We start from the raw sequence: 27,722 nt of genomic DNA on the forward strand, positions 1-27,722 counted from the left end.
ACAAGGCAGAGTTCTGCTGTCCCGAGCGGATGCGCTAATTCGATTCAGCGGAGGTAACGCCACAGTTGAACCCGCTGCTGGAGCATTGGGTGCCACGCCTGATACACCCTTCCCAGCAAATTACAAGCTGAGAGAAGCGACAGATGCAATAAGTATGGATTGCTTAGCGTCTGGTCCTTCCGCCGTCGGCCGGTGCGGGACAGCTAGGCGAAAACTGAAAGCATGTGACCGTGGACAGGGAGAGGAGTCTGCCAGGAGGGTAAAGTGGGAGATAAACTATTACACTATTCATTGCCCAACTTTTCTCACTGCTGTAAAAGGCCTATTATCCTTTTTGAAACGATTGCCACTGGAAGTGGACCCGGCTGATTTGTTTAGCGCTATTGATTGGCTCGCGGGGGGGAGCGGAGGGGGGTTAAAGGTCGGGATGCTTACCTTACTCGATATGGGGAGAAGGAGCACGGGCGGGGAACACTGACCCGGCAGGAGGCTAATTGATTTTCGTTACCACAGTACGGCCAGTGTTCCCACAGGCCCGGGCTGCGTCCGAGCAGGTGATTGCACCATTTCGCTCATGTGAGAACCAACAGTGCCGGATGAAAGCGCTTTCCCTGACCTTTTCGGAACCGTGTATTCATTGCTCATATTAATATAAATACTACACGTTCTCCATGTACTCAATACACCTCAATGTTTTATTCATGTGCTTCATAAAAGCATGACCCAAGTATGTGACCTTTCTCGCTTTTTATTACAGTAATTGTTTTGATGCACTGTTGAAATTCACGTAAAGGAAGGTTAGCGTACATGCACACGCATGCAGACACACACACACACACACACACACACACACACACACACACACGCACGCACGTACCAACACATGCACGCAGGAACAGCTCTTCCGCCAACCTCCGACACCATCTTCGTAGGGAAAAGAGTGGAAAACAGGGTAGACACAAGTAATCCCACCTCTTGCAGGTGGAATAGTGCGACACACCAAATTATTGGCAGAATGGCAGATCAAATCCTTTATTTACTATAGTAAACCGATTGCGTTTTTACACTTTTTCTGGTCACTTTACTTTCCGCCCTCCTCTTACCCTTTATTTGCACTTCCCTGAACTGCTCCTGAGCGGCTCTCCTGTACACACAGTGGCTTGTTGGAGAGGGCGTTTCTAAAATAGCGCCCCCTGAGTCACTGGAGGACATCCTGTGCCCTGCTGGTCCCAGATCCCAGTGCTGCCCACCCCCCCAGCCCCCATGACAACACAAGAAATGGAACCAGTCAAGCACGTTATGGCAGGAAGGAGGGGGCAGGGGGCTAAAATGGAAAGCCATGCAGAGGTAAGAGGGGCTGCGGTCTCTGGTGAACCAGGTACATCCAGCAGCCCCTTCACTCCGTACTCAAGTGCTATTAAGGGCGAGCTGCTCCCAGCCGGGGGAGAGTGGGCTCCTCTTCCACACAGGTACTGTACAAATGGCTGTTTGCTGTACAACTCTTGCGCCCCAGTGCCTTGTAAGACAAAAAGGGAATGCTTTTTTAATTCACAGATGGATCCTCGAATACAAAAGCTCTCTGGATGGAAATGTTAGCGTGTTCTAGGGGAATCGGAGAGAAATGGCCACCTGGCCTCCCACTGTCAGCAGTCCCAGTGATAACTCCAAAATGTAAAGAAGCAATGTAACCCACCCAAGAAACAAACAAAAGACGTGCTTCAGTTAAGGAGTGACCGCAATCGCGCTCAACGCTGCGGAGTCCGCAAGCAACGCGAACTAAGAGTTTCAGTCGAGTTTGGAGACCCCCAGACTAGGGGGACCATGGATGGTTCTCCGAAGAAACTACGTCACCCCTGAAAATGAGGAGCGGGGACACTTCGTGACAGTCATTGGCAGAACGTCTTGCTGGGTTCTTTGAGAGACGACAGCAGTAATGAGGTTACTGGGTAATGGAGTAAGAGCCCCTGGCCCCACCTGAGCTATGCGTTTACCAGGAAGTGATGCGTCACAGAGGGACAAACGGAGAGTTGCAGGACAGCCCTGTGCGACTATGCCACATCTGTCAACCCGCGTTTGCCCGAGACAGAACCAATAAGTGAAGTACAGCGAGACGCCAGTGAAAGCCGACTCCATTCAGCCCAGCAGCGATCGCTGGCAGTCACCCCTATCGGTGCATTTTAGATATTAAAAGCTCTTTTTCTGGTGCAAACCGTGGTACCTGCTTCCCTTTGCATGGGGTGGATGGGGGATTGAGGGAATCGGTGTCTGCCGGGCCCCTGCCTTTGGAGTGGGGGTGCCGTGGGAAGGCAGCGCAGGGGGAGGAGGACTCTGCAGGGGACTGTGGTCCACTGTAGAAGGACGCTATTGTGCAGCTGCCATTACACACTTTTACACACTGGTATAACAGGTCTCTTTCACTCTACAAATGTCATTTTAAATTCAACAGCTATGGGGGGATTTCCTGGAGAATTTCATTGGGCAATGCAGCGATTATAAAAATAAAACTTGGACTAATACTGAATTTGGAAGAAATAATGCTTCTTAAGGGTGTCCATGATCCAAAACAGACTCAATAATTGGAGAGTCGATGGCTTTTCTCACAATGTGCTGCAGCGGACGCTACGCTGATAAGGAGGCGAAAGGTTTGCCTACACTGAAGCGAGGAGACGGACAAACCGCTGTGGAAAAGACAAGACACACCATCTCACACTTATAAACCACACTGAAGAGGAAGGACAGCTGGCAGTGTAGCGTAGCGGTAAGCACCGCTGCCTTTAGCCTCAAAGGTAGTACGTTTGAGTTCCACCTCCTGCTGTAATACTCTTGAGTGTGGAACTTACCCTGAATTGCTTCAGTAAAATTCCCCAGCTGTATAAATGTGTAAACAACCACAGTATAAATAGCTTAACATTCTAAGACACTTTGGACAAAGGGAAGGGACTTTTTTATTTGCACTTCAACCGGTCAGAATATTGCACTTCAGTTCATAAAAATTTGTGAAATGCAGTCTACTTTCAGTTAGTTGCTGTGCTTAAAGATAACTTAAGCTTATCAAAGCATGTGCTTTTCATTGATGCAAACTTCACTTTTTTGAATTTCTGTCTGTTCATTAAAGTTAAAAAAAATTACCCAAAAGGCTTGTGAGTCTTTTCCTCATCAGTTGTGTAACAAGTGTTATAAATCGCCTAGGCAGATGCTATAGAGATATGTGTGTAATAGTGTTGTCACGTCCACGCCCGCATCACACTCGACAACACCTGACACCAGTCAAGCACCAGACGCCAATCAGTAGACGCACCCTTAAAAGACCCTCCTCAGCTCCCGTACAATCATAGAATCTCGCTGAGACAACCGTCCCTCCTGCGCTAGGTCTAGTTCTTCCTCGTCCCTTGCTTCCTATCTCCGTTTCCCGGCTTTCGACCCTTTGCTTCATCCCCCGACCACGTCCTTCGATCCTCGCTCTCACCCTGACCGTCGATCGACCGACTCTTCGCCTGTCCCCGACAACGAGAACTTGCCTGATCCCTTGGTTCCTGACAACCGATCCTGCGCTTGGATCCAGCCGCCTCCGCGTCCTCGGTTCCGCGTGACAGATGTGCGCGACTTCAGCGTGACATTAAAATTAATTTATTTTTCACAACTGACATGTACGTCAGTGAGGTAAAAGCAAATTAAATGTGTCTCGGATTCATTTTAGCATTTAATTCAGCCAAGCAGAGACTTCTTTTTTACACATACACATTAGCTACAAAGAAATTCCGAGTGTCCCTTATACTGTCCCTTATTTTCTTCTGCAGGAGTTGGCAACCCTACTTTTGAGAAAACTGTCGACTAAATAAATCAACATTCCAGCTGATTTACCCTTCTCGAAAGGGCCTTACACAGTATATCCGCATCTGTTTCTCCCGTTTCCAAGAAATACGAGTGTTGATCTCAATTTACTGTCAAAACCTTGAGCTCTGACATCAGAACAAACTCAAAAGTTTGCGTTCTTAATAACATATATTTTTCTTTTGCAAGGAATTGCGTGAAACCTCCTGGGAGGTTATGGAGGCACGTTACATGTCTAGTGTTGACATCATCGCCGTACGCAGTCAGACAAAGACCAACGAGCTCCTGAGGTGAGACCCTGGGGCAGAGCCAAGGCCGGGATGAAGCTGGGAAACACGGGGGAGGGAAGGGGGGGGGGTCAGGAAGGCAGGAATGTGTAGGGTGGAGAGTGGAACCTTGGCCTGCTCACAGCTGGCACAGCAGAATCTGAACTGTGGCAGGTTTTCAGAGGCGAGAACCGGCATCCCTTTAATCTCTACATCGTCAGGCACAGGGGGTAGGGGGTTGGGGGGGTGTATGGAATTTATTTTCACTTTATATCATTTTTATAACCACGTGGCACTTTGTAGCACACAGCTGGGATGGCGAAAGCAAACTCTAAATAGGAGAAGGCAGGGCCCGAGCAGCGCAAGTATCGTGTCTAAATGTACTGTGCATTTCCTTGTTTCCTTCCTCTCCCGCAATGTTTCTGTTGCCTGGAAACCAGAACTGCCTCGCGATGCAGTTCGAGACACTTTGTCCTCAGATTCCTAAATTGCTGTAACTTTCTGCAGGCCTCAAAGGACAAAAAGAAATAGGGTTGGAAAATGAAGAAATTATAGGTCACGTTCAACAATGGAAAGTTAACCTCCCATTTGAGGAGCCAGCGAGCAGGACAGATACAACCCTCCTCCTCCTCAGGTCTAAGGACCCAAAATGGGAAGAAGTTTAATTGTGCTACACGCATGGAAATTAACATCTCACACGGAAGATGGGAATGACAAGGGGGAAAGAACAAGAGTGGAAGAGAAGTGGGCGGAACTGGGCCGTGTTGTCACACGCCGGAGAGGTGCTGGAGCACGGCACTCCGTGGCCACGCGGCACAGAGCCTCTCCGTTGGATTCCGAGACCCTCGGCTTTGCCCCCTGCCCATCTAATTTCAAACATGGAGAAAGTAACAAGAAACCACTCCTTTCAACAGTGATTACCCTTCAGAAAACCTGGGAGAGCTCATTAAGACTTTAAATTAGGGTCTAAATTAGAAGCCTATCTTTCACTGAGGGGGAGTGGGAAGGGGTGAGGGGAGTAAATTGTTCAAGAGCAATTAGTTCCTTTTCATTTTGCGGTGATTCCTACTTCTTCTGTGCGTACCAGTGAAAAATGTGGAGCTGCACTTATTGCTTTGTGGCGCTCATGAACACAAACCTTACTTGGATTGATGGCTCTAAACTTTAAATTCCTTTTCGCTGACAGACATCTCACAGCATGGTACGCACGTCACGTTTTCCCATAATTCCCGAGAGCAAGTCAGAGGAATTCCCCCCAGGGGACAAAAAAACTATGGCATGTGCTTGTGTATCGTGGGCGCAGTTACGTTCCACGTGCAATCGATCTACTTGTACGGAAGTGACCGGAGAGGAGGCACCGTTCATCTCCATGCTGAAACCTGGTTTTTCAGCGTACGAATGATTTCGTGTCTACGAATTCATTTAGCGTACCAACCCAGTGCTGTAAACTCCACCCATCAATTCGGCGACAGGCTGAACTGTGAGTCGCCACCCCGTGCCCGCAGCCCCGGTCCCCGGCAGCCCACCGGGGCCAGCACCCACGAGTCCCCTGGCCCTGGGTCCCGCCCGCTCCACAAGCCCCTGACACGCGACTGTGGTTTCCCAGTAATCGCTGTGCGCAGCTCCAGCCCCGGTGCCTCACATTCTTGCCCTAATCTTTGTTTATAGAGGGAGTAAATCATCTAAACAGAGCACGTTCCAATGTGCAGGCCGCGATGCTTGGCCGATAAGGCAGAGCCTGGCACCAGCACTGGTTCTGGCAGCTGCCCCAGATAGCGCTGATAAAACTGCCCTGCCCCGAGCCAGCGCTCCTGCTCGAGTGCGCCACGGCGCTGCAGGGATAAGACGCACACACGGAAAGGTGGGAGAAGACGGAAAGTGATTTTTCTCCGAGTTGCCCTCAGCGCTCAGAAAAACATGCAGCATCAACATAAAAGACAAATAAAACGTAAAAAAAAAAAAAAAAAAAAAAAAAACTTGCATGCGGGCTGTTGCAGGGCGGCTCTGTGCATTTACCACAGCGGCACAACCTACACGTGACTACAGGGTCAGCTGCCGTGACAGGGATCGATCGCAGCCCCCTCCAGTAGGGCGCCCTTTAGCTATCACACCTCCCCTTCTCACCCACGTCACGCTCGGTTCGGGTGACACGCGGGGGCGTGCGGGTGCCCTCCGTCAGGCATCAGTCCTAACCTGCAGTCCAGAGCGAAAGTCGACGAAGGCTCCCGTTTCCTATAGTGCTCCCTGCTCCCGACGACGGGCCGATCAGCTTTCGCATCCATCCCCCAATCGGATTTTGCTACGTGGCCGAGGCTCCTTCATGCACACAAACGCCGTTGACTGACGGTTCTGACCAAAACGGGCTTTTTTGGTGTTGTTCGCACCACCATCGCATCGGTTCAGTCCTGCGGACTCCTCTCTCTCCTCTGCTAGCGTGGCATTGGGCTTCCCAGCTTCCCAGTGCCAAGAGTGGGCCCACAACCGAGCTGTCCACCTTCAGCGAAACCGCGACCCCTTAATGACTTTGGCGACCGCCATCGTTCAGCCGTTCTGCCAGCGAAGCACTTTCGATTCCGGCGAGAGAGTTTAAGTACCAGGCTTTCGCTCTGGCCCAGCTGAGTGGCTGTTGTCTTCCGCCTGCGCAGCAATCGCCCCCAGGATGAGTGCCTCGACGACACCACGAGATCCTTGGCACGAGCAAGTCCAGCAGCTGCGTCCAAGAGGCGACATTATGACAGCCCATAAAGTATGCATCACACCGCAACATCCGCTAATAAAAACCTGCCCCCCACTCTAATGTAGAAAGGACTGGCGTGCGACTCATTTTCCCCACTACACGTCTGCGGTGGGGGATCACACTGATTGATTTATTTGTCACCACTTTTAATTCGGCGACAGAGTGCTGATACGCGCCGGCGAGGAAAAATGAATTATAGGTTTCCGTGTTCCTGATGGCGACGAGCAACTGGAAACATAAGTGAGGCGGCTCTGCGGAGAGGAGTCTGCGCGATCGTTCCCATTAGCACAAATCTCCTAGCCGCCCGACTGATGTAAAGCACGCTCTGGCTCTAAAAGAACTATCGGGACGTGGAGAGGAAACCATTAAGAAATTGTCGGAACTGTGACAAGGTAACTTATTATTGTATTGAAATGCACATCAGGGCCATTAGAAGCACTCGACTTAACAAAATGGCGTGGTGAATGTGATCAATTCTGGCAGCTACGGTGGCTATGCTATAATCTTTACAAATACAGGGGGTCCGGTAAATCAGCGGACTAGGGCCGGGACAGCGTCGTGAGTTATGTACGGCCAAGTGGAGCAGCCCGTTTCCGTACAATTTAAGAGCATTAGTGGGAAAATGACGGCGAGACTGAATTATGGCCAGAGCTTCGTCACGGCGATTCGACCATGAACGCGTCCATCTCTCAGGATCCGACCCTCCAGAAGCTTCTCCATGTCGGTGCTTTTGAGGCAGCATCCACTGTCTTACCCTGGTACCTGCCTGACGCTCCCAACTGTAGCATCTGCAGTCTAACGATAGTACTTTGCTTTCTTCACCGGCAGCGCCCACAATGTTCTCCTCGTACCTGACTCCCGCTCAGCCCGGTGCTCTCTGCTCGTTACGGAGATGCTGAGAGCACCGGCAGCCCCCGCCCCCCCCACCCGTCTATGGGTTCAGACTAATCGTCTGGGAGGCGCCCTTCACCTGCATGACAGTTCGTCCCACTTAACAAAGGCAGTGAAGCGCGAAGCCCACAAGAGTAGGCTAACAACAGGGGGTCTTTTAGTCTTTAGTGAGCACCTGCCCACCGGAGCGCTACCCCAGCCAACAAGCGGAGTCAGGCGGTCAAAGAGACGGGGGCATCGAGGACGGCTTCGTGACTAATACAGCCTTTAAGACGTTCCCTCATGCCCTCTGCTTTTCCCTGTGGAAGGAAGTGGAGTGGAGACCTTCCGGGACCTTCTGAACGTCAGGGTCCGTGCCGTACAGCCTTAGAGCAAGGCCGAGTTCACGGCAGGAGGCCCGAGAGCAGCGGGCAGAGGTTGCGGCAGGCAGCGTAAAAAAAGAAACGCCTGATTCTGTTTGAGTGGATAATTAAAACATGGACTGAGCACTCTTTGAAATGTTAGACGAAACTGTGAGAAATATGTGTCTATCTGCATGTATACATCAGCAGGCACACGAGCGAAAGGAAGGAGAAGATCAAATCTGGCCCTCAGTTAGGAATTCAGTAGCGCCGGCCCGACGTGGGGAGCTCGGGGGGTCGGGACTCAGGGCAACTCCCGGTGCCGAGCACATGAAAAGAGGAAGGAGAGAGTGAGGGTCCCCCAGGACCCTTGACACACTGTGTTGGGTGGGTGGGGTTGGGAAAGGGAGGCTCATTCGTAAGAATGGCGGCGTGCAATGCCATTAAAGTAGCCGGAATATTCCGTTTTATTGAAATTAATTTGCCCCCCGCCATCCCACACCGTGCTGCCTCATCCCTGTTATGGCGGAGTGGGTGCCCCACCAAGGAAGGGGTCGGGGGGCTGAAGGGTAGCTGGGAGGAGCAGTGGGTGAAAAATTCTGAGAAGGAGGGCAGCGCACGAGAAAGGGGAAAGCGAATTAAACTAGCATCTCCCTGACGCAGCGGTGGGATTGGCTGCTGGGCTTTGAAGTCAACCCATCCTCTGAGGTTTTCTCTGGGGAGGAGGGGGTGATCAAACACTCTCTGGGACCCCTCGGGACACGCAGACCTGAACATGGATGTTAAATATATCATTTCATTCCCTTGTCTGCAGCACAAGGGCTCCGTAGAAGAGCTGAGGTTTCCAAATGCATTTATTTGAAACAGCCTTATGTATTTCAATATAATGCTGATGGATTATAAAATGTGACCATTACATAATTTCGTTAAGCCAACAGCATGACAGCATTTCAGATGTGAGTGTTTGTGTCACTGCCTATGGGGACTCACACGATACATTTTACCTGTGAGTGTGTGTCTGAAAGACATGAACGTGAAACACAACCATAGCCTGCACATGTGTCTGCTCAGTGTAGACCTTAAAAAAACAAAGAAACACTCACTCACCCACTCACTCACTCACACGATAAGATACTCATTATCAGGGGTTCATGTTACTTTGCTAATTTCTCTGTACTTCTAATTTTCCACGTTGGTCTGGAGTCAGCTCTTCCTAAAACAACAAAAGAGAAATGGGATCCAGACTACACAACATCAGAGGTGTTTCAAGGCTCTATCTGCTGACAGCCATTGCTAGCACGTGTGTGCGTGTGTGTGTGTGTGATGGAGTATGGTGACCAGAACACAGTTGCCACCCAGGCTTGCTTCGTCCACCCGAGGTCACAGGAGACCACTGGACTCCCCACTCTGTCCACCATGCTCCAGAGCCAGGCTTGGACATAAATATGGAATAGACCAGAAACATGTGTCAAGATCAGCAGAAGCACTTTTGCCTTTGCTTTTAACCGTAACACAACTGCAGAATCTGCTGAAAAAGGAACCGTCGTACAAAATTCACTCCGTGTCTACTCTCACAGCGAACAGCACGCATCTGAAGCAGACCCTGAATTATTCTGTGAAAACTCTATACCCAGGAATCCAGCGACGATGCAGCCATTTACCTTGTTTCTGTGTGTGATTTTTCCTTTCATCTGACGGTCAAATCGTAGCAATCAGATGTCCCAACATCCTCTCTCAGTGCTCGTTCACTTCCTGAATATCATGTGGCCACAGCAGTCCTGGGAAAGACTGGATCCTTCCCAAATCCAATAAAAGGGGAATTATGTCCCAAATCCTTCATACTTTGTGACCTGTGCACAACCCTGGGCTCCAGCTTGAATCCATCTGGGCTCTAAAACTCAGGGTTCAATATTAGCGCTTCGAAAGTAGGGATCAGCATTTGGACAGGACGGTATGTATTCAGTCTGCGGTGGACAGCAGCGTGTCCAGAGCGTGACGCTATTTTCAGTCAGTTTTACTAATGGGCCGGAGGTCATTACCACTCCATTGTCTAAAAGATGACAGTTCCACTCCGTTAACTGAATTCATCTTTGGCTCGCATGAAGGGTTTGGAAAATACGCCTGAAAATCAGCAAAGACCAACACAGAGGAGGGGGTTAAACCACAAGTTGCTCTTTTTTGACAACAGAAGTCAATTATTCTCCTTGTAGATGAGATTGTTGTCAGATCTCGCATGCAGCCTGCTTGCAATGTGTATGGAGAAAGACGCATCGCCTAGCGTCCGTCTACTTCCCCTTGATAGGCCACCGCATCCCCCTTCCATCTCCCCGTACAAGCACTTCGCTCTTGTGCAAGGATAGCTAAGGCACCGGCAGCGTGATCATTCTCCTGGGAAGAGGCCGCTGTGCAGCTGGAGAGGCCGAGATCAGAGTCGGGGGTAGACATCACCTTGATTCAGTGCAACTGTCTTTTGATGTGCCTGGAGCGAGCGCTCGTTGCCCAGGGCGAACTTTAAGCCTTAAAACAAAAATCTAGCTTGACGTCCTCAAATCATAACCATATGAATGTGAATTCCACCTTAAAAAACATTTTGTTCTGAGAATCTCCTGGATGAAGCATTAGCCAGTGATAACAGAAAACAGGTTTGAAAATGATGGGAGTCTGAGGAGGTGATGGGGGGCGTCTGGGGTGGAGGGTCCGAGGGGGGCGGTATACGGGGACGGGTGGGTGAGCGGTTAGAGGGGATCGCGTCCAAATTTTTCAGAGAGCACCACTACCTAAAATGGAAGTTTCTCGGGAGGAGCTGGGGAAAGAGTGACCTTCGGGTTGACAAAGTGAACTCGAGAAATGGAGGGAGAGTGAAGATGCCAGAGAAGGGAGTCGGTAACAAAGTGAGGAACGTGAGGGAATCGGAGAAAGAACAGGAGAAAGAGGGTCACAAAAGGTGAACCTCAGTGCTGTCGGCTGCACTTCTGAACCACATGAGTCTCAACAAACTCAAAGACAATTCGCCTTCCCGGACAGGAAGATGGTTTAGGACAGAACTCCACTAACTTCCTGCCAAGGAGATGACATGGCAAGCTGTGGAGAAAAAAGTACTTGCTGATGGCTTCCACAGCACATCCAATTATAAGGAGTATAAAGAAAAATAAAAGGCTGCGGCCAATTCCAGTTCCAGGGAATTCTCCTGGTTGGGTTGACCGATATGGACAGAGCAAGATAGGTACAGTAGCACAAAAAAATTAAGGTCATAAATGAGAAGACTGGTAGCTCAGGTGGTTCAGTTTGATGGAGATGTTCCCTAAGCTTTGAGTTTTTCGTCTGAAGGTTTCATTACCAACGAAGGTTCATAATGTTCCTTCAATTGGTAACAAACTCTTTGCACCAAAAAATATCAACCTCAGTCCTCTTCACTCTATACAATCACTGAATGACTTGTATCTTTTCATCTCCAAAGAATAATTTCCTTCATCAAAATTAAGAAATATTAAACATTTTTGTGTGATCTAGTGACAGTTTTTTCCACCGTTCATGAATAAATCTACAATCTGCGAGCAAAAACGTTGAATTACCAAAATAAATGACCCAGTAAATATGCACTAGTAGGTGAAACCAAACGTGAGTTGCAAAATAAATTTAAAAAACCATTCAGAGTCTTTGTTCGGTGAAAACTACCAGTCGCCGGACACCGAGATGGCCTTCTCCTTTGGCATGCTGCTGTGACCCTACCTGGTCGGCAACGTTCCCACCAATGGGCCGCGGTTCCGTGAAAAAGCAGTCGCACTGCGGTTGTGCTACCGCACCCGGCTGTGCCCCCGACAAATTCCTGGCTGCAATTTAAGGTGATCGGAGCACGCCAGGCACAGACGTCAGGTTGCTGGAGCAAAATGGCTCCATTGTGCGGCCGATCCGCTCTCCACAGTTGCTGTTGGCCCTCCCTGAGGGAGACTGCGGGGGTGGGGAGAGACGGGGCACTGGTAGCGGTTCCATCTGGGCCTCTGGAACCGAGTGCGACTCAGGAAAACCGCATCTCATAAAAGCGAAAAGGAAGCAGAATGTTGTACAAGGACAGAACATTAGCGAGGACGTGGTTCCACATGTTGGCCGGTGCGGGACCCACTTCCTCGGAGCACGCTCAGCTAGGATATAGAAAATCCATCTGCTTCGCTGGGGCCAAGTGACAGGGGTGGAGAAACGCCCGCATCTGTTCTCCATCGGTGTCGGCCCCCACATTCCCGCGTTACACCACTGCCTTAGGAGGGCATGGTGGTGGGGGGACCTAGCATCGGGGGTGGGGGTGGGGGTCTCCTTAAATTTTTCACACCTTGGTCTGGATCTCATGAGAAGGGGTTGGGGTAGCTTCTGAGGTTCTGCTGTCTCAATGAGGCTGTGCTGTTGGGTCTCGGGCTTCAGTAACTCTCAGCCTGGCCTGCTGGTGGTCCGAGGACAGCTGCACAAACATGGTGCTCGATGGACTGAACGAAGAACAAAACCGGAGGGGTGAAGGCCCGAAGGACACATCGTCCACAGCAGGATCAGAGGTGTGGACCTTCGCCGGATCGAGTCGAGCGAGCAGGAGCTCGCGCCTCATCATTAAACCATACACGTACGTGTCACTATGCACACGACACACAAACACACAACGGCGAAAGTAGAAATGATGACTCTGAACATGGAACCAAACCTTTTTAGGGAATATCAGGTTTTCCTCCTCCTGTTGCTTACTGTGAAGTACCCTTACAATCAAAACAGCTCATCACACAACAATGACCTTTGGAGCATCACACACCGCCTTCACAAGGCAGCCAACCACTTCACGACAAGTGAAGGCTTGGCTCTTGACGGGCGGGGCTTTTCCTGAGGAGCGCTATGTCAGGTTACTGAAGGTTACTGAAGGCCATAATGAGTGATAAGGGGGCACACATGGAGATCTTCTACAACGTCCACCACACAACAGTCGGCTAACACGCCACCTTAAACACGGCAACAGCACGACAGAGCGGGCGGGGCAGGGTCCCTGTGCCGGGGAGGAGAGGTGACGGACCCCCAGAGCCAAGCGCTTCCTTAATGTGAGGCTCCAGCAGAGCCACAGGGCCAAAGCAACCCTGTGGGTTTGGGTGCAATTTAGTAATGGAGCATTTTACTGCGCAGAATAACTGGAGCGATGGCCTAGGAAAGCCAATAAAGCATTTTTAATTAAAACAGCTCATAACAAGTTCATGGTGTGTTATGTCATTCTGCCAGGCTTAACCGCTTTTTACAGCTTACACACTATTATTATTATCATTATTATTATTATTATTAGTAGTAGTAGTAGTAGACTAGTAGTACTGGTAGTAGCAGCATTATAATAATATCACATTTTTATAGTTTGCAGCCATAGTTGTTTGCACTTGTTAAAAATAATGTGAAAAAAGTTACAAAAAGGCACAAAGACTGGATCTGACTAAAAATATTTCTTCTGAACGGCTTCTAAAGGTATTTACATAATGTGAATGAAAACTTTCACATTTACATTTATTCCCTTAGCAGACGATTTTCTCCAAAGCAACGTACATCTCACGGAACCACAAAATGTGGTGTAAACTGGTTTCTACAGCATTTATTCATTTCTATCAGTTTACGTAGCTTAATGTTGTAATAAACTACAAAGTAAATGTCAAATTGTGCCTGAGGTGTGTTTAGGGCCCGTCACGACTTATGTTACGCAGCAAAAAATTAAAGCTGAGAGCCGGACGCTGGTTCGGCGGAATGGACGCACCACTAGGGTCTAGGTGGCACTGGGAGTCGAGGTCTCGGTAGAGCAGCGCTCACCACCAGCGGGGCCGCAGCGACGGCAAGGCGCGCGACTCTACGGCCCGGCTCGTGGACGGCAGGTGACGGCCCCAGTCAGCCGGGGATCTGTCGGCGCGTTATTAACAGCGACAGCCGTTCTGCGTGGCGAACGGGTCGAGAGCAGAGCGAATTAGCCGCAAACGAAAAGCTAACCGTCGTAGCCGACGGCCAAGTGTGACACGTAGCGCCACAAGCGATGGAATTCAAATTGCAGGTTATTCAAGCACGAACCGCTGTCTGTCACTTGGTGGCTGAGAAAGTGCACCGTTCAGCTGCTATTAGGGAGACGCGGAGCAGTGGGACAGCAAGTCTGCACCAAAATCCTGCTCTGGATAGAGACCTGAAGGGGGGTGATGGAGAGCAGGGCAGGGCAATCCAGACATGTGTGTGTGTGTGTGTCTCAGAGCCCACGCATGCTCGCTCGTGCGTGCGTGCTGTGCATGCACGTAGTTGTACGGTTACTACAATAATGCAACAACAATGTATCATCCCTCAACACGCCGACCGTTTTCCTGCTGTTTTCTCGTGTTGGCCGTTAAAGACGAGAATTTCCTGTCGCTCACATCTGTCACGAGCCTCTCCGCACTCCACAGTGCCGACTCCAATAACCATGGAACAAGGTGATTCCTAACTGACAAAGGAGCTCACAATTATTGTCACTCTTCTTTCGCAACACGGCCGTCACGTGATCAAAATTGTCCTTGGCCAATAGGATATGTAATAGAGTATTGCTAATGCTGTTATTAACAATGCAGATTTTTAATGAGTTAATGATGCAAAAGGAAGAAACCCTGTCACTAAGAAGTTATGGCTTTAAACAGGGGTGTAAGAAATTGTCAAATATTTGGCGGACCAGAGAACACCAGCAGCGGCAGTCGGTAGCAGTAGGATTCTGTGTTAAAAAGCGCATCTAAAAATCATCCCTCTCTATTTTACGGGGCAACGAGAGCTCCTAATTGTAGGATCTGCCCACAGGGGGCTAATGAGAAGAGCGATTAGCAGTCACTGTAAGCAAGTTGTTTAGTGGACTTTCATTACACAACTACAACGAGGTGTTTCCAGCTCAGGAGAATTTCTCAGTGATCCGGCAAGTCGGTTCCCACTTAAGTCCGCTCCGCTCAGGCAGCTTGGAAACGAAGCAAGAGCCCGTTCATTATTCAACTTCCAACAAGCCTCCTAGTGTCATTCACTTTCCTTGTCATACTCCTTGTCATCCCCTGCTGGTCCGATTGCCCATTAGGTGGGCTCCATGTCCCGAGCTGGTGCCATAGGTGCTATTGATTTCTCCAATTCGTGTAGTTTCAGTGGACAAGGCATTCTACTGGAGCCCCTGTCACAATGGCTTACGCTTCGCTGCCACTAATTAGGGCTTTTCGGAACATGAAGAACTTCACAACTGAAAAACGGCACGGCCGAAGTTCTGTAAACCATCGGGGCCTGGTGATGCCCCCTGTACGGCGGTTTTTATCCAAGCTTAACTTGCGATTCGTTAATTGCGCTGCTGATTCACTGAATGGCACAACTGAAATCGTTTTAAACTAAAAGCACTAGTCAAAGCCACGCCATGATTTGTATTTGCTGGAGATTACAAATAAAAAAGTAAAAGCTTCATAAAATTAAAAAAAGTTCGAAGATGTTCACTAATCTCACTGCAGTACATTCTTCTAGTTTTGATTAAATTTATGAGTCCTTTCATTTCAGCAGTAATTCATAACTTTTTATTCTGCTTTCACTGAGAATTAGTTCTGAACTAATGGACTCTGCTTAAATCACGTTATTTATTCAATAAACATTTCACCATAGACACTGTATTTTAAGAGCTCACCTTGAACAAAAATGAGGAGCCAGAGGTTCACCAAAGACCAGTACTGGGAGCTGCTGCTTTGTTGACCCAGAACACTTTAGTTGGTATTCTGATCGAGCAGAAGGATTTTGAATATGATAAACCATCATACTCACTGGATACTTACAGATGAACTAGCAAGAGTGAATTTCAACACCATGCCAAAGCCATAATAAATAAATAAGGCACGCTCAAATGTTGCCATGTGTCAGAAAGTGAAAGGAAAGATTTCAAAGACAGGTCACGGCAGCCAACGATACAAGAGCAAACATCTCAGCCGTGGTGATGAAGTAGGTAGACACTTGACAGCCCCCATGTCCCGCATGCCCGGTTTGTCCGGCACCCGACAAGCTGATTCATCCAAGTCATTCACTCGCCCACATCTCTCTATGTCTCCCTTCCCTCCTCTTCCTTTGCATTTTGAATTATTTAAGACCTCCCCTGATTAGCATTCCGGCTCAACACCTTTAGAGGGCTTTGGCTTCGTGGCACGATGCGTCCAGGTGAAGCGCTGAGCTACGCGCCACACTTTGCCTCTGAACGTGAACAAACTCAGGGGTAGATGGGGGATGCGAGGAAACTACTGGCAAGGAAAACAAGGAAATGTGGGACGAGGGAAACGGAGACTCAGTTAACAGAAAAGACGAGATGATCTTCAGAGTCAGGGGGATTAATTAGAGCGATTAGCCGTACCTCATCTCAGAGCGTATATCGACTGGGCTCTTCACTGTGGGTCCTGCCTTCGCACACTGTACCTCCTCCTTACCTTGAACCTCCTCCTTCTCCTGCACTACAGGGCAGAGGTTGACCAGCACCACACAAAATCTGCATACAAATATATACCTGTATATAATGCATATAGCATCGATCTGATAAACCCTTTGTCTCCTTCACTTTTCCTTTGTTTCCTCTTTCCGCAACGCTGTAAAATCGCTCCACTTTAATACAGTCAATACGTGCTAAAATGTTCCTCCCTGCTGCCCTGTTGATGCCTATAAATGCTGTTCCTTAATAGATATAATATTTAATAGACTGTTGTTAAAAGCAACACTGATAAAACCGATGCCCGAGGGCTGAACTGATTGAATTTCATACCTACTTACAGACTAATAGGGCATTGTGGGATTTCTGTTCTTTGACGTCTCTCGCTGTGTGAGCTGACTCAGAGCGCTTCGTGGGCTGTCGAAACGTGTATGCGGGTCTCTCGGTCACAGTGCCGAGCGAGACACATGACCGGCGAGGTGCGCGAACAACGCCTGGTAGCAAGCTGCTATTTAAGGGTTTGGGATTTCAGCACTTGTGCTGCCAGTGCCCCTTTCTAGTGGAACTGAACAAGGCCAGCTCACCAGCAGCGAGCTGCGGAGACGAATAGCGAAACGTCAAAGGGTTCGATGGCTCTCGGATCTGAAACGGGAAGAAAGGGGTCTTGCTAACAGAAGCCGGTTCCATAGCGTAGACCTCCAAACCACCTTCCTGGGTCGGCATATTGCTCCACTTATTCATGGCCTCAAAACAAAACACGTCCACCTCGCTCTCGTATTGACTTTGGACACACGGGGGTAACCACAACCACATGTAAAGTTGCTCTTAACTAATCCATTCAGGAACACTATGGTTTGTTACGAGACCAAACCGCTGTACCTTTGATTAGGCAACGTGTCTGATTCCAATTAAGGGGTTTAGAGTGGGGAGGGGATGGGATGGGCATGCTATTGTGGTTTTACAGTCTGCTGGCGTGACATTTTTTCCCTTTTTCACAGTGGACATACTGCTGACAGCATATGAAAGGGGGAATTTAAAGTTGGGGGGGCTTCGGTCCTACACACATATGACAGTGCGCTCATTCTAACTGCTGCGTATGACTGCATATGAGGCTCATGTGAGTGAGTTTTGATGAACTGCCAGAAGCGCGGCCTACGGAAAGCCAAGAAACCAGAATTCCTGCATGAGCCTGTGCCACGCATGCTCCCCTCACCTGCAGGATGTAGCCACGCACGTAGTCGCGCAGCGTCCAGCCCAGGCCGTGCAGAATGTGCAGCACCTCGTCCTGCTTGAGCACGCTGAAGAGGCGGTCCAGCAGGATCTTGAGGCGAACGGGAACCGCCTGAGTGCCGTAGAGCATGAGGCTGCTGATGTCAAACACCACGTTGGACTGGACGATCTCCACCTGCGTTGGGTGGTACAAGTGCTGCGTGCTCAGCTTGTCCAGTGCTGCGGGGGGGCACAGAGAACACTAAGTCATCGTTCTTCGTACTTCTCATCAACACCGTGACGTCCAGTTTACACAAGTATGGCCGGATGACCAAATTTTCAGGGCAGAAGAAGTAGTTTGAAAAAAACCATCTCAGTACCGAAGTGTAATTTAACCTTGGGGTAAGCATTTTAAACCTCTCGCGTTGTCATAAATACTTTGTTTTATTTGATTACGTTTGTCATAATTTAATTTCAGCCGATGTAGTCGCGTTCCTGGATTGTGTTTCATGCAATAAATAAACTTAAATAACTACATGACATACATTGGAACATATCGAGTCAATTTCGCAGGAGAGGGAACACAAACAAAAGTTTTGCGCCGGAATATTTTCATACGTAAGGCCCGATCAGTGATCACAGAAAACATACACACATTTACTCATGCTTTCCTTTAAAGCAACTTGGTCTTAAGCTACCTACAATTATCTACTCATTTATACAGCACTGTAATTTTCGCCAGAGCAATTTAGGGGAAGTACTTGCCCAAGGGTACTACAGCAGGAGGTGGGATCCAAACCTGAAACCTTTAGATACTGAATGCAGTAGCTCTAACTACTGCGCTACACGCTGCCTCCCCAAGTGTGTGTGGACACGTGTGTGGGTGTCCACGCGTTTTCCCCTGCAATTTTTCATCCTGTGCTTTACGAGAGAAAATACCGAAGCGCCAAACTGCACTTTCCAGATGCTGCCCCGCTCCTCCCGAATACCTCCAGTCTTCGAACCCGCCGCAGCCCTGACCACCCCCCCTCCCCACCACCTCTCCAGCTAATAATACGCTCTGCTCCCGCCTGCTGCCTTCTCTCTGCCAGGCAACTGCATGCTCAGCACCAGCAGATAATGACACATCTATGAGATAAAAGCACTGGCATTAATGTAATTGTCTGCCTTTTCTGCCTTTAGTCTAATCTCGCTCCCTCGCTCCCAGTCGCCCCCCTCTCCCCTCTTCTCCCCCCCCCCCCATCTCTCTCTCTCCTTCTCTGCGGCAGTTAGGCTGTCTGCGTGACACCTGTTTTTGTCTCCCTCTGATCCTACGACAGGTTTTCCGCTGACAAGGTTTCTGCCCGACTACGGATTCTGCCAGACGCGAACATAATAAAAAATGAAGAACAACTTGTCAGAGTCGCTGCCAGTGTACAGATGAAATGAAATGGGGGGGGGGGGGGGGGGATAAGAAATTCCTGACAGTTCTGAGGGAGATTAAAAATACTCCGCGGGCCCTGGTGACGGTCGCTGTCGGCCCTCTCTGACCGGCCAAACAGGTGTTTTCTTTCATCTCTCCTCTTTCTTCCTGTAGCCTTCCCGTCTCGCGCTTGGAGGAGACATTGATTGACGACAATCCCTTCCATGGTAAATAAAATATACGGATACACCATACATCGATAATTGATAAACTGCACGGGAGATTTTTCTTTAACTCAACCCCAGCAAGTGACACTGAGCAGAACGGGGCAAGCGCAGCCACATGGGAATCACCACTACTTCTACTGCGGTAGAAAACGGCAGCGGATCGGAACGTCCCGGGGCCGCGATGCTCGGGGAGATTAGCGTGTCAGGAGTGGGCTTTTGATGATAAGAACCATTGAGGATCATTTATCGAGAAGTCGTGTAACGTCAGAGACACTTATCAAAGGAAACCCCTCTCATTTACCTGGTACGCTGATCCCATAAGTGCGGAGATTAAAGCGGGAATAATGTGCGAAATTGATGAGGCCTTTAGAAGGAACGCGGCGAGCATGTGAGTTTGAGCGTTGCGCTCCTAAACATGCAAAAGTGCCCACGTGGGTGCGAGGGAGTGGGTGTGTGTGGCATTGGAGGAAACACTTAGATTATAGGTGATCTGGTGAGAGAGAAGGCAAGGCTTGGGTTTGAAGGTGTTGCTTGACGAGAGAAACAGGCCGGAGGTGGTCCTGGGGGTGGATGACGGACTGGAGCAGGGAAGAGAAGGGATGGAGGTGTCCATAGGGTGGGGGCCACGTGACCGGACACCCAACATCAACAGAACTTTGTCACGTTCAGCCAACGTGTCGCACATCCCACTGGTGACCTGCAAAGCCTTTGCCCTGACACAACGATCCATGGTCCATCGTAGTAAGAGGATAGGGTAAAACTGCAGCAGGAAAAGGGCCGAGAGGGTGTATTTTAAGTTGTGTCATTCATGAAAAGCACACACACACACACACACACACACACACACGCACACACACACACACACACAGAGTCATACGCTTCCAATCCTGCATCTAGCCACTCTTCTACACTTGAACTACACCCTTTGAGAGAGCAAAGCCAACCCACTTCAAGGAGCTGGATCAACATCCTGTAGCAGTTCCTCATTGTAAAACTACCAGTTCTTGGAGAGGCCCTCGGAATCTGGATGACATGTCTAATGGAGTGTTGGGAAATTTAGGGAAGCGATCTGTAGAAAATTGTCCTTTTAAAGGCACGGAGAAACACAACGTTGAGGAACACTCCTAACATCAGCTTTTAAGACACCTGGACATGTTCAACCCAACACTAAAACACCAAAAAAAGGTCAGGTTTTTGTTAATATCCCACCAACCAGTGACATCACTGATACTTGTGTGTGATGTAAACTCCAGCATTCAATTCTAAAACGGCTGGTTACAAGACGCGAGGAGATTGGAAAACGTTGGAAGAGATTCTAGGTAAGAACATGTCCCAGGTTCAAGGGAGGGGGCAGTATGGTGGCGGTGGCGGTGACGGGTGCGGGTTTCAACACCTTACCGTGGGCCACCCAGCCGTGCTTGCACTGGTCACATGTCCGCAGGTTGATCTTGCCAGGCTGGAAACACTCGCACGTGCAGTTAACCAGGGTGCAGCGGATGGCCTGGGGACGGGGCAGAGAGGGGAGGCACAAGGTCAGGGGGCCAATCGCAGACGTCCGTTTCGCAAGGAACCCTCAGGAAGCAGAACACGGAGATCAAATAAGAATGCGGCACAAATCAATGACGAGTCGCTTCGCTCCGTGCGACTCGGTGTGTCGTAAAAAGCGAAAGGACAACAGACCGTAAACTGAAGTCAATTCTCCGTCACGGACAAAACGCCCCTCGTGGTCAAACGTATAACTTTTTGATCCGAGTTGTCTCGTGGTGTCAAGTCCGCGCCGTATCACCACCGAGGGAGTGCAGCTAGCAGCAGACTGGCTTTTTCACCCCACTGAAAATTTGCAGTTTTTACAAAAGGTACATTACACAATTTCTGGACTTAACTTGGGGTGACCCCCGCGCTTTTAGCGGTGAGGGGTTAAACGTTCAGACAACCTGGGGGTGACCGAGTCCAGCGGAGTGTATTGTTTGACAAATGGCTGCGTTAATCATCAGCACTTCCAGGCTGAATAAACTCTACCGGGAGAGGAAAGTACATTTCCATGGAAGTGGCCGCACTGGTTCACTGTTCCTTATATTTCCGCACTACAGAAATCTCTCGGGGCTCAAATCTGCAGGAATCCACATTTGCCCTGACGGAAAGGGAGCTTGTGCTACGAATTCAAAAAGATGTTTTACGATTAACAATCGGAGTTCATGCCCTTCACACAACAGAGCCTTGTTCCTAACTGAACCGTGTGAACGATTAAAGTCCCATAATGCCAGTGGTCAGTAAGAAACAGCAACAAAGCCACGTTTATCCTGTTTCAAGTATGAAGTATGTACAGTACATCGAAAAAGCTTGTACAGCATATATGAACAGATCTCACACGCACTGAGTGAAGCCGCTTGTCCTGAGCAGGGTCACGGCAAACCGGAGCCTAGCCTGGCAACACAGGGTACAAGGCTGGAGGGAAGGGGACACACCCAGGATGGGATTCTAGTCCATCGCAGGGCACCCCAAGGAGGACTCGAACCCCAGACCCACCGGAGACCAGACAGAGGCCAAATCCACTGCACCACCACGCTACCACACCTCCCTTTCTATAAACAGATATATATAGGAAATCATCATTAGTTACTATAAAATTGCTGTTAAAGTCTACTATCTCAAAAAAGTTGTCATTTCACAAATACTGTCAGATTAATGCTAATCGGAAGTCGAAGGACCGCACCACGATGCTCACGCCACTGCGATCCCGGCATCCCCCACATGACCTATCCAATTTTTCCATTTTTCGGCGCTGCGTTCCGCTGGTCCCGCATTACACCCATCTTTCCTCGCGCTCAAGTTACATATTTGTCAGGCTGCATTTCTGTCACCTGGGGCCAGGAAGGCTGTCCGTGTCTCCAGACGCTCAGCCTTGTCCTGCAAAATCAAACTCAGCAACCGATTTCCTGCAGAGATGCGACCACACCTTTTCGCTCCCTGGGAGCCGCTTTCTGGTTCTGTCACGAAATACTGCAGCAGGCATCTTCTGAGGCTACGGAGCAGGAATTCTTTAATGAAATTGGGCCCTACAGAAGTGCTACGTGAGAAGAAGTCTTGCCGTTCGGATAGCTGTGGGTGCGTTGCCTGCATAATGTGACGTGACTAATTGGCGCTTCCTGGGGTCAAGAGGTGAGCTGGTTAGCGAGACGAGGTGGTGTCGTGTGTCACCGGAACAAATACCTCCAGGAAAGGTGTCCGTGAGGACTGAGACTGAGGGCGGTGATCGAACACGCACGAAATGGGCACTTTAGCGCGGAGAGTCGAGGGAAATAAGCGTGGGCTCTTCGGCAGCTCGCCGGTGACGGAGACACTTGCTAAATGAGACCCCCAAGAGCGCTCGTGTCAAAGCACAGCGGTGACGAGTGACAGTATCGACTGAGCGGCCGCACGGCTCCTGGTGAACGCTGAGTCATGAAACACGGTGCTTCCTTTCTGCAGCGCCGCTCTGTTTATCTCCCCTCCCGTCCAGTGTGTGGGGGCTATTAAAGCTGTTTATTTACAGCCCCCTCTCCCTTTAACCCGTCGACATCGCCGTGCGCCGACCTCCGACAAAACCCGGCACCGCGAATTAAAATCTCACACGAAGCGAGGTTCTGTTCCGGTGACACGTTTTTCACGGTCAGGCTGAAGCGAACACTGTGAGGGTGCAGCCGACGCAGGAGCTGGGGGACACTGACAGGTTCTGCCTCCACTTTTACCCTGTTTACAAGCCCACTTTACTGTTGATAAGGTATTTCGGAGTGTACGTGAAAACAAGTGGAGCGTGGACCCCCCCGTCATCAGTCCTCAAAAACAGGCTGCACTGTCGTCACACTGAGCTTCTTTAAGGCGGCAGCAGGCGGCACAGTGGTTAAGGAACTGGACTTGGGAGTAGAAGGTTACTCGTCCAGTCCTCGGGAAGAGAGACGGAGACAAAACCGTTCCGGCGACTATACGGACGCTCACAATGCCTTGTATTGGAACACGCAGTCGTTAGACAAAAAGCTAAACGCACACATATTACGCAGGTCAGAGCAGCGCACAGAACACTCAGTGCTGAGATCACACAGTAAAGGGCGTTACATGACGGTAATCTGCCGTTCTGGGTCACGGCTGAGCACGGCGGCCTCAGCTGTCAGCTTGTGACAAATGCCTTCCGAGGAACAGTAACGCACCCTGAGAGAAACCACGCGCAAGTAAGATAAAAGTGTTTGTGCGCGCATGCGTCCGTGTTTCCACACGGGGGAAACTCTGGCGTTTAGTAAGGAGGACACTTCCCAGCTGCTCCGGGGGGGTCTCTCTCACCCGCGTCCTTTCCTCCAGTCACCCGCCTCGGCACTTTCGCACGTTTGTCACCGCCGCGCAGGAGTGTTCTTATCGGCGGCCCTGCCAGACACAGCGCATTAGTCACTGCAGCGTCTAGCCAGGGTTTCCTCTCTGGCTCGGGGGAGAAAGGGACGGCTTGGAGGAGGGGACCGTGGGGTCCGGGGTTCGTGGGTGCGTTTCTGGGGGCGCGCCACGAGGATTTTAAAACAAAGACGCGACGGCGGTGAAGACCAAAGCCCCTCTGTCCTCCCTCTCTTCCTGCCCCGATGACCGCGTGCCATTTGCGGTCCTCCTTCTTCATTCTGCTTTCTGGTCGGGTTTAGCAGGGGCTGCGTGCGTGAAGGATGTTGTCGTTGGCGGAGGGGCCCCACCCTGCCCCGCTGCGCAAACGCTGTCGGGCGGCCACCGCACCGCACCGCACCGAAGGGAACCTCAACTAAAAGCTTGTTAGTGGAGCACAGGAGTTGCGGAGCGTCCCTGTGCTGGTCTGAGCCGTCCAGCTGCAGACTCCCAGGAGACACCACGCATCGCTCCGGTCCATTATTCTTAACATCTACTTCTTCAGCAGAAGGAGCGTCCAGAACGAGTTTTGTGGCTCGGAAACCGCACGCTTCTATACGTACCGCGGTCCTCGAGGTTAACTACCTTTTCTCGAAGGTGACACTGAGGCTTTGCCCCTTCTATCTTTTACATTAGCTGAAGAAGATTTAGGTGGAACCATTTATATGGGGGGGGGGAAAAAATTAGGAATTGGGCTTTGCATCTTATCTTCAAGGGCCAGAGTCACACTTTTATCCACGTATGTAAACAGTTAATTCAAATGTCAACAGGCAGTGTTACAGAGGTCCACAGCGAAACGGCAGAAGCCGCGCGCGCGCACACACACACACACACACACACACACGCACCAAATCAACAGAATGCTTCTTCTACAGTCACAGGAAAATTAAGCAATGAAGTGTAATCAAGCAGGGGGGCGCGGTGGTGCAGTGGGTTGGACCGGGTCCTGCTCTTTGGTGGGTCTGGGGTTCAAGTCCCACTTGGGGTGCCTTGCGACGGACTGGCGTCCCGTCCTGGGTGTGTCCCCTCCCCCTCCGGCCTTACGCCCTCTGTTGCCGGGTTAGGCTCCGGTTCCCTGCGACCCTGTATGGGACAAGCGGTTCAAAAAGTGTGTGTGTAGTCAAGCAATTCACGTAAGACTTGTCACAAGCGCACACACGCGTATGGAAAGGGGGAATCATACTTATTGCGTGAAAATGTAATCTGGAGATAAAATTGACCAATTATAGCTCATAACACTGAAAGTTCCTGTTGTTCAGCAGAAGGACATGTGTACCGAGCAGCAGACAGAGGTTTTCCAAGAGCGCCCACACACCCTCCTCACGATGGAACACATTACTACTGTTTCCATTTTATATTTTCTTGCTTTCCTTTCTGGTTGCAGCTAATTTCCTCAATCAATCTCTAACAGCTAACAAGTAAAAACCCTTTTCTATTTTTTCCCACACAGAACTTTTGTTATGCCCAGCTCGTCAGGAATTTCGAACGGCAGGTAAGATAAACAGAGAACAAAAAATACTGAATTATGGAATGGTGAAAACAACAGTGAATTTCATATGTTTTGATATCGCAAGGTTTTTTTTTTTTTTTTTTTTTTTGACTCTCCCCCCAGGATGCAAAGCTTGCTCAAGTTTCACGTCCAGCTGTAGCAGCTCACAACCCAAAGGGAAACACACTGAACTTAGAGATACAGCAAAGCTATAAAAAAGGGAAAAGCCAGGCTGTAGGGCTGAAGACACCAGACTCTTATCAGTCCTTCCCGAGTCACCAAGGACACGTGCAGCACAGATGATACCGATCATGTGGCCATGATGATGCCAAGGCAGAAGAAGGGGAAAAACTCACTGCCCAGGAGTGCCCACGCAGAGTTTGAAGCTGCTTGTCCCGAGTGGGGTTGTGGTGAACCGGAGCCTAAGCCAGCACACACAGGACGGGACGCCAGTCCATCACAAGGCACCCCAAGCAGGACTCGAACCCCAGAGGGGGCAGGGAGCGGGACCTGGCCAAACCCACTGCGCCACCGCGCCACCGCGCCACCGCACCCCCCGCTGCCCAGGAGTAACAAAACTATAAATGTACACAGGCCTTTTTTGCATACAGAGACATTGTGCAATGACAGTGTCTTTGTATACGACGACATTTTTTCAGGATACAAAAATGCAATTTTACAATTATTTACAGCTCCATAATGAGGGAAACATGTAAATAAAAGGCTATTTTTTCAGGTCACTCATTCAACTTCACACGTTTGGTACGAAATGCGTTTCGAGGACACAACCCCTGGTGCAGCGATTATTTTTAAAGACGCGCTCCTTCCTTCGAACCGGGACGGCTCGTGTTTTCGTCTGTGGCAATAGAAGTCAAACACTACCGCTTAAAACACATGAATAAAGCGCTTTGCTGTGCTCCCGGTGACAGACAGAAGGTCTTGCCAATAGAAAGAAATGTCCCACGGAGGAAAGAATCCAATCGCGAGTCTTGGGAAGCACCGAGTGGAACTGTGTACTCAGCTAAAATATTTGAAAGGATGGTGTATTGAGATAAAACACTGTTTATCCACGTTGGGGTGAGCACTTCATAAATAACAACTACCACAACAGCAGGGAGTAACAAAATCAGAGGATAAACAAACAAGAAGGAGCAGAGACGCATTTTTGACAAGGAAAAGAAAAGTGCCGTCCTTCTGTTTGACGACAGGATGACCGTCTCTCGGCTCTCCTCAAAGCGTCCGAGTCCTGGAATCGAAAACCGTGCCCGGTGTCGGCGCCCCGTGTCCCAGGAACAGGCAATGTTCAAAGTGCTGCAGGGGGCCTGTGGGGGGGGTGCTTCGCTGCGGGGGTGTGTGTGTGTGGGGGGGGGAGGGTTACAGTCGAGGGCTGTGACTGATCTTTTCCCTTTGCCTGCCGTCACCTGCTGATTTTGTCCAGGTGTTTTATAGCTATCTGGAGGCGCTGGAGCTCAGACAGAGAGAAGACTTTGCCAACCCTTTTGTCTGGGTTCACGCATTCCGAACGCAGATGGTGGACAGACACCGTTACTTTGTTAGTCCTCACCTTGGCCTGGGGGGGGGGATCGGGAGGGACCAGATTTTTTACAAATGTCATTAGCAGGCAGCCCCGGCCGTATTCTTACATGCAAGATTAATTTAGCGGAAGATAAGAAGTGTGGTGCCGACCCCGTCTCTTCTGCTGCTCCTTGCAAATCACACCGGGTCGAAACGGCTGCTCCGTGGAACCAAAGTTATTTGCGGATGGGTGTATGCTGGACCGAAGGACACGAATGCAGCAAGCCTTTTTTTGCAAAAAAAAAAAAAAAAGAATGTGCTTGCAAAAAAAAACAAAAAAATTTTGCGCTCTGGTCCAGTCCTCAATCTGGCGAGTTTGCCGAGTATTTTACGATACTTCAAACTGGCAAAAACCACAAAAGAAGTGATTCTGCAGAACTTGCAGGGCTTTCATTAAATTAGTAGGAGAAGGGCCACTTGGCTCACCTGCCAATCAGTGGTTTTTACAGCTCTTTAATTGTACTTCTTTCTTCTCCTTCAAAACATGTTTCATAGGTCCACTAAAACAAAAAGCTCATAACAAGCTGGACTGAGCCTTAAACTAAGAACATAACTGGTCCTCCCCTTGGAAAAAGTTTTTCCAATTACCAGCCACACGCATCGGAGCCTATTCCCACACAGATTTTAGCCATTTTGTCCGTATTAGTCTCTTTAATTTACAGGAAGCAGGCCAATGAAACGCATTTGCATACTATAGAGACAATTTTCTCCAAAATACCAAGAGTTTGACTCTTGTTCAAGTTCCTCTGACTGCTGATCCGAAACACACTTACAAAGTTTCAGTTGGTAAAAAATTCACCAAAACCAGAAAGAATCGCCTTCACAGAGGAACCTTAACTCCTGCGGAGCTGGATCCCAGACGATGTCCTGTACTTTGTTATATAAGAAAAAAACAATACGTCTTAAGAAGTAGAGGGTG

The 27,722-nt window shown here is 49.7% G+C and overlaps 1 protein-coding gene across 6 annotated transcripts in view; it reads right to left on the reverse strand.

Annotated features, from left to right (window-relative positions):
• bnc2 (basonuclin zinc finger protein 2) overlaps positions 1-27,722 on the reverse strand; it is a 142,116-nt gene that overhangs the window by 26,213 nt on the left and 88,181 nt on the right. For all 6 annotated transcript variants that reach the window (XM_029259060.1, XM_029259058.1, XM_029259055.1 and 3 more), the window contains 2 exons: positions 20,743-20,845; positions 17,720-17,955 (listed from right to left, as the gene is read on the reverse strand). In XM_029259060.1, the coding sequence (XP_029114893.1) occupies positions 17,720-17,955; positions 20,743-20,845 (339 nt within the window). The remainder of the gene's footprint in view (positions 1-17,719; positions 17,956-20,742; positions 20,846-27,722) is intronic.

Source organism: Scleropages formosus, chromosome 16 (assembly GCF_900964775.1).
Source record: "Scleropages formosus chromosome 16, fSclFor1.1, whole genome shotgun sequence".
Lineage (NCBI taxonomy): Eukaryota > Metazoa > Chordata > Actinopteri > Osteoglossiformes > Osteoglossidae > Scleropages > Scleropages formosus.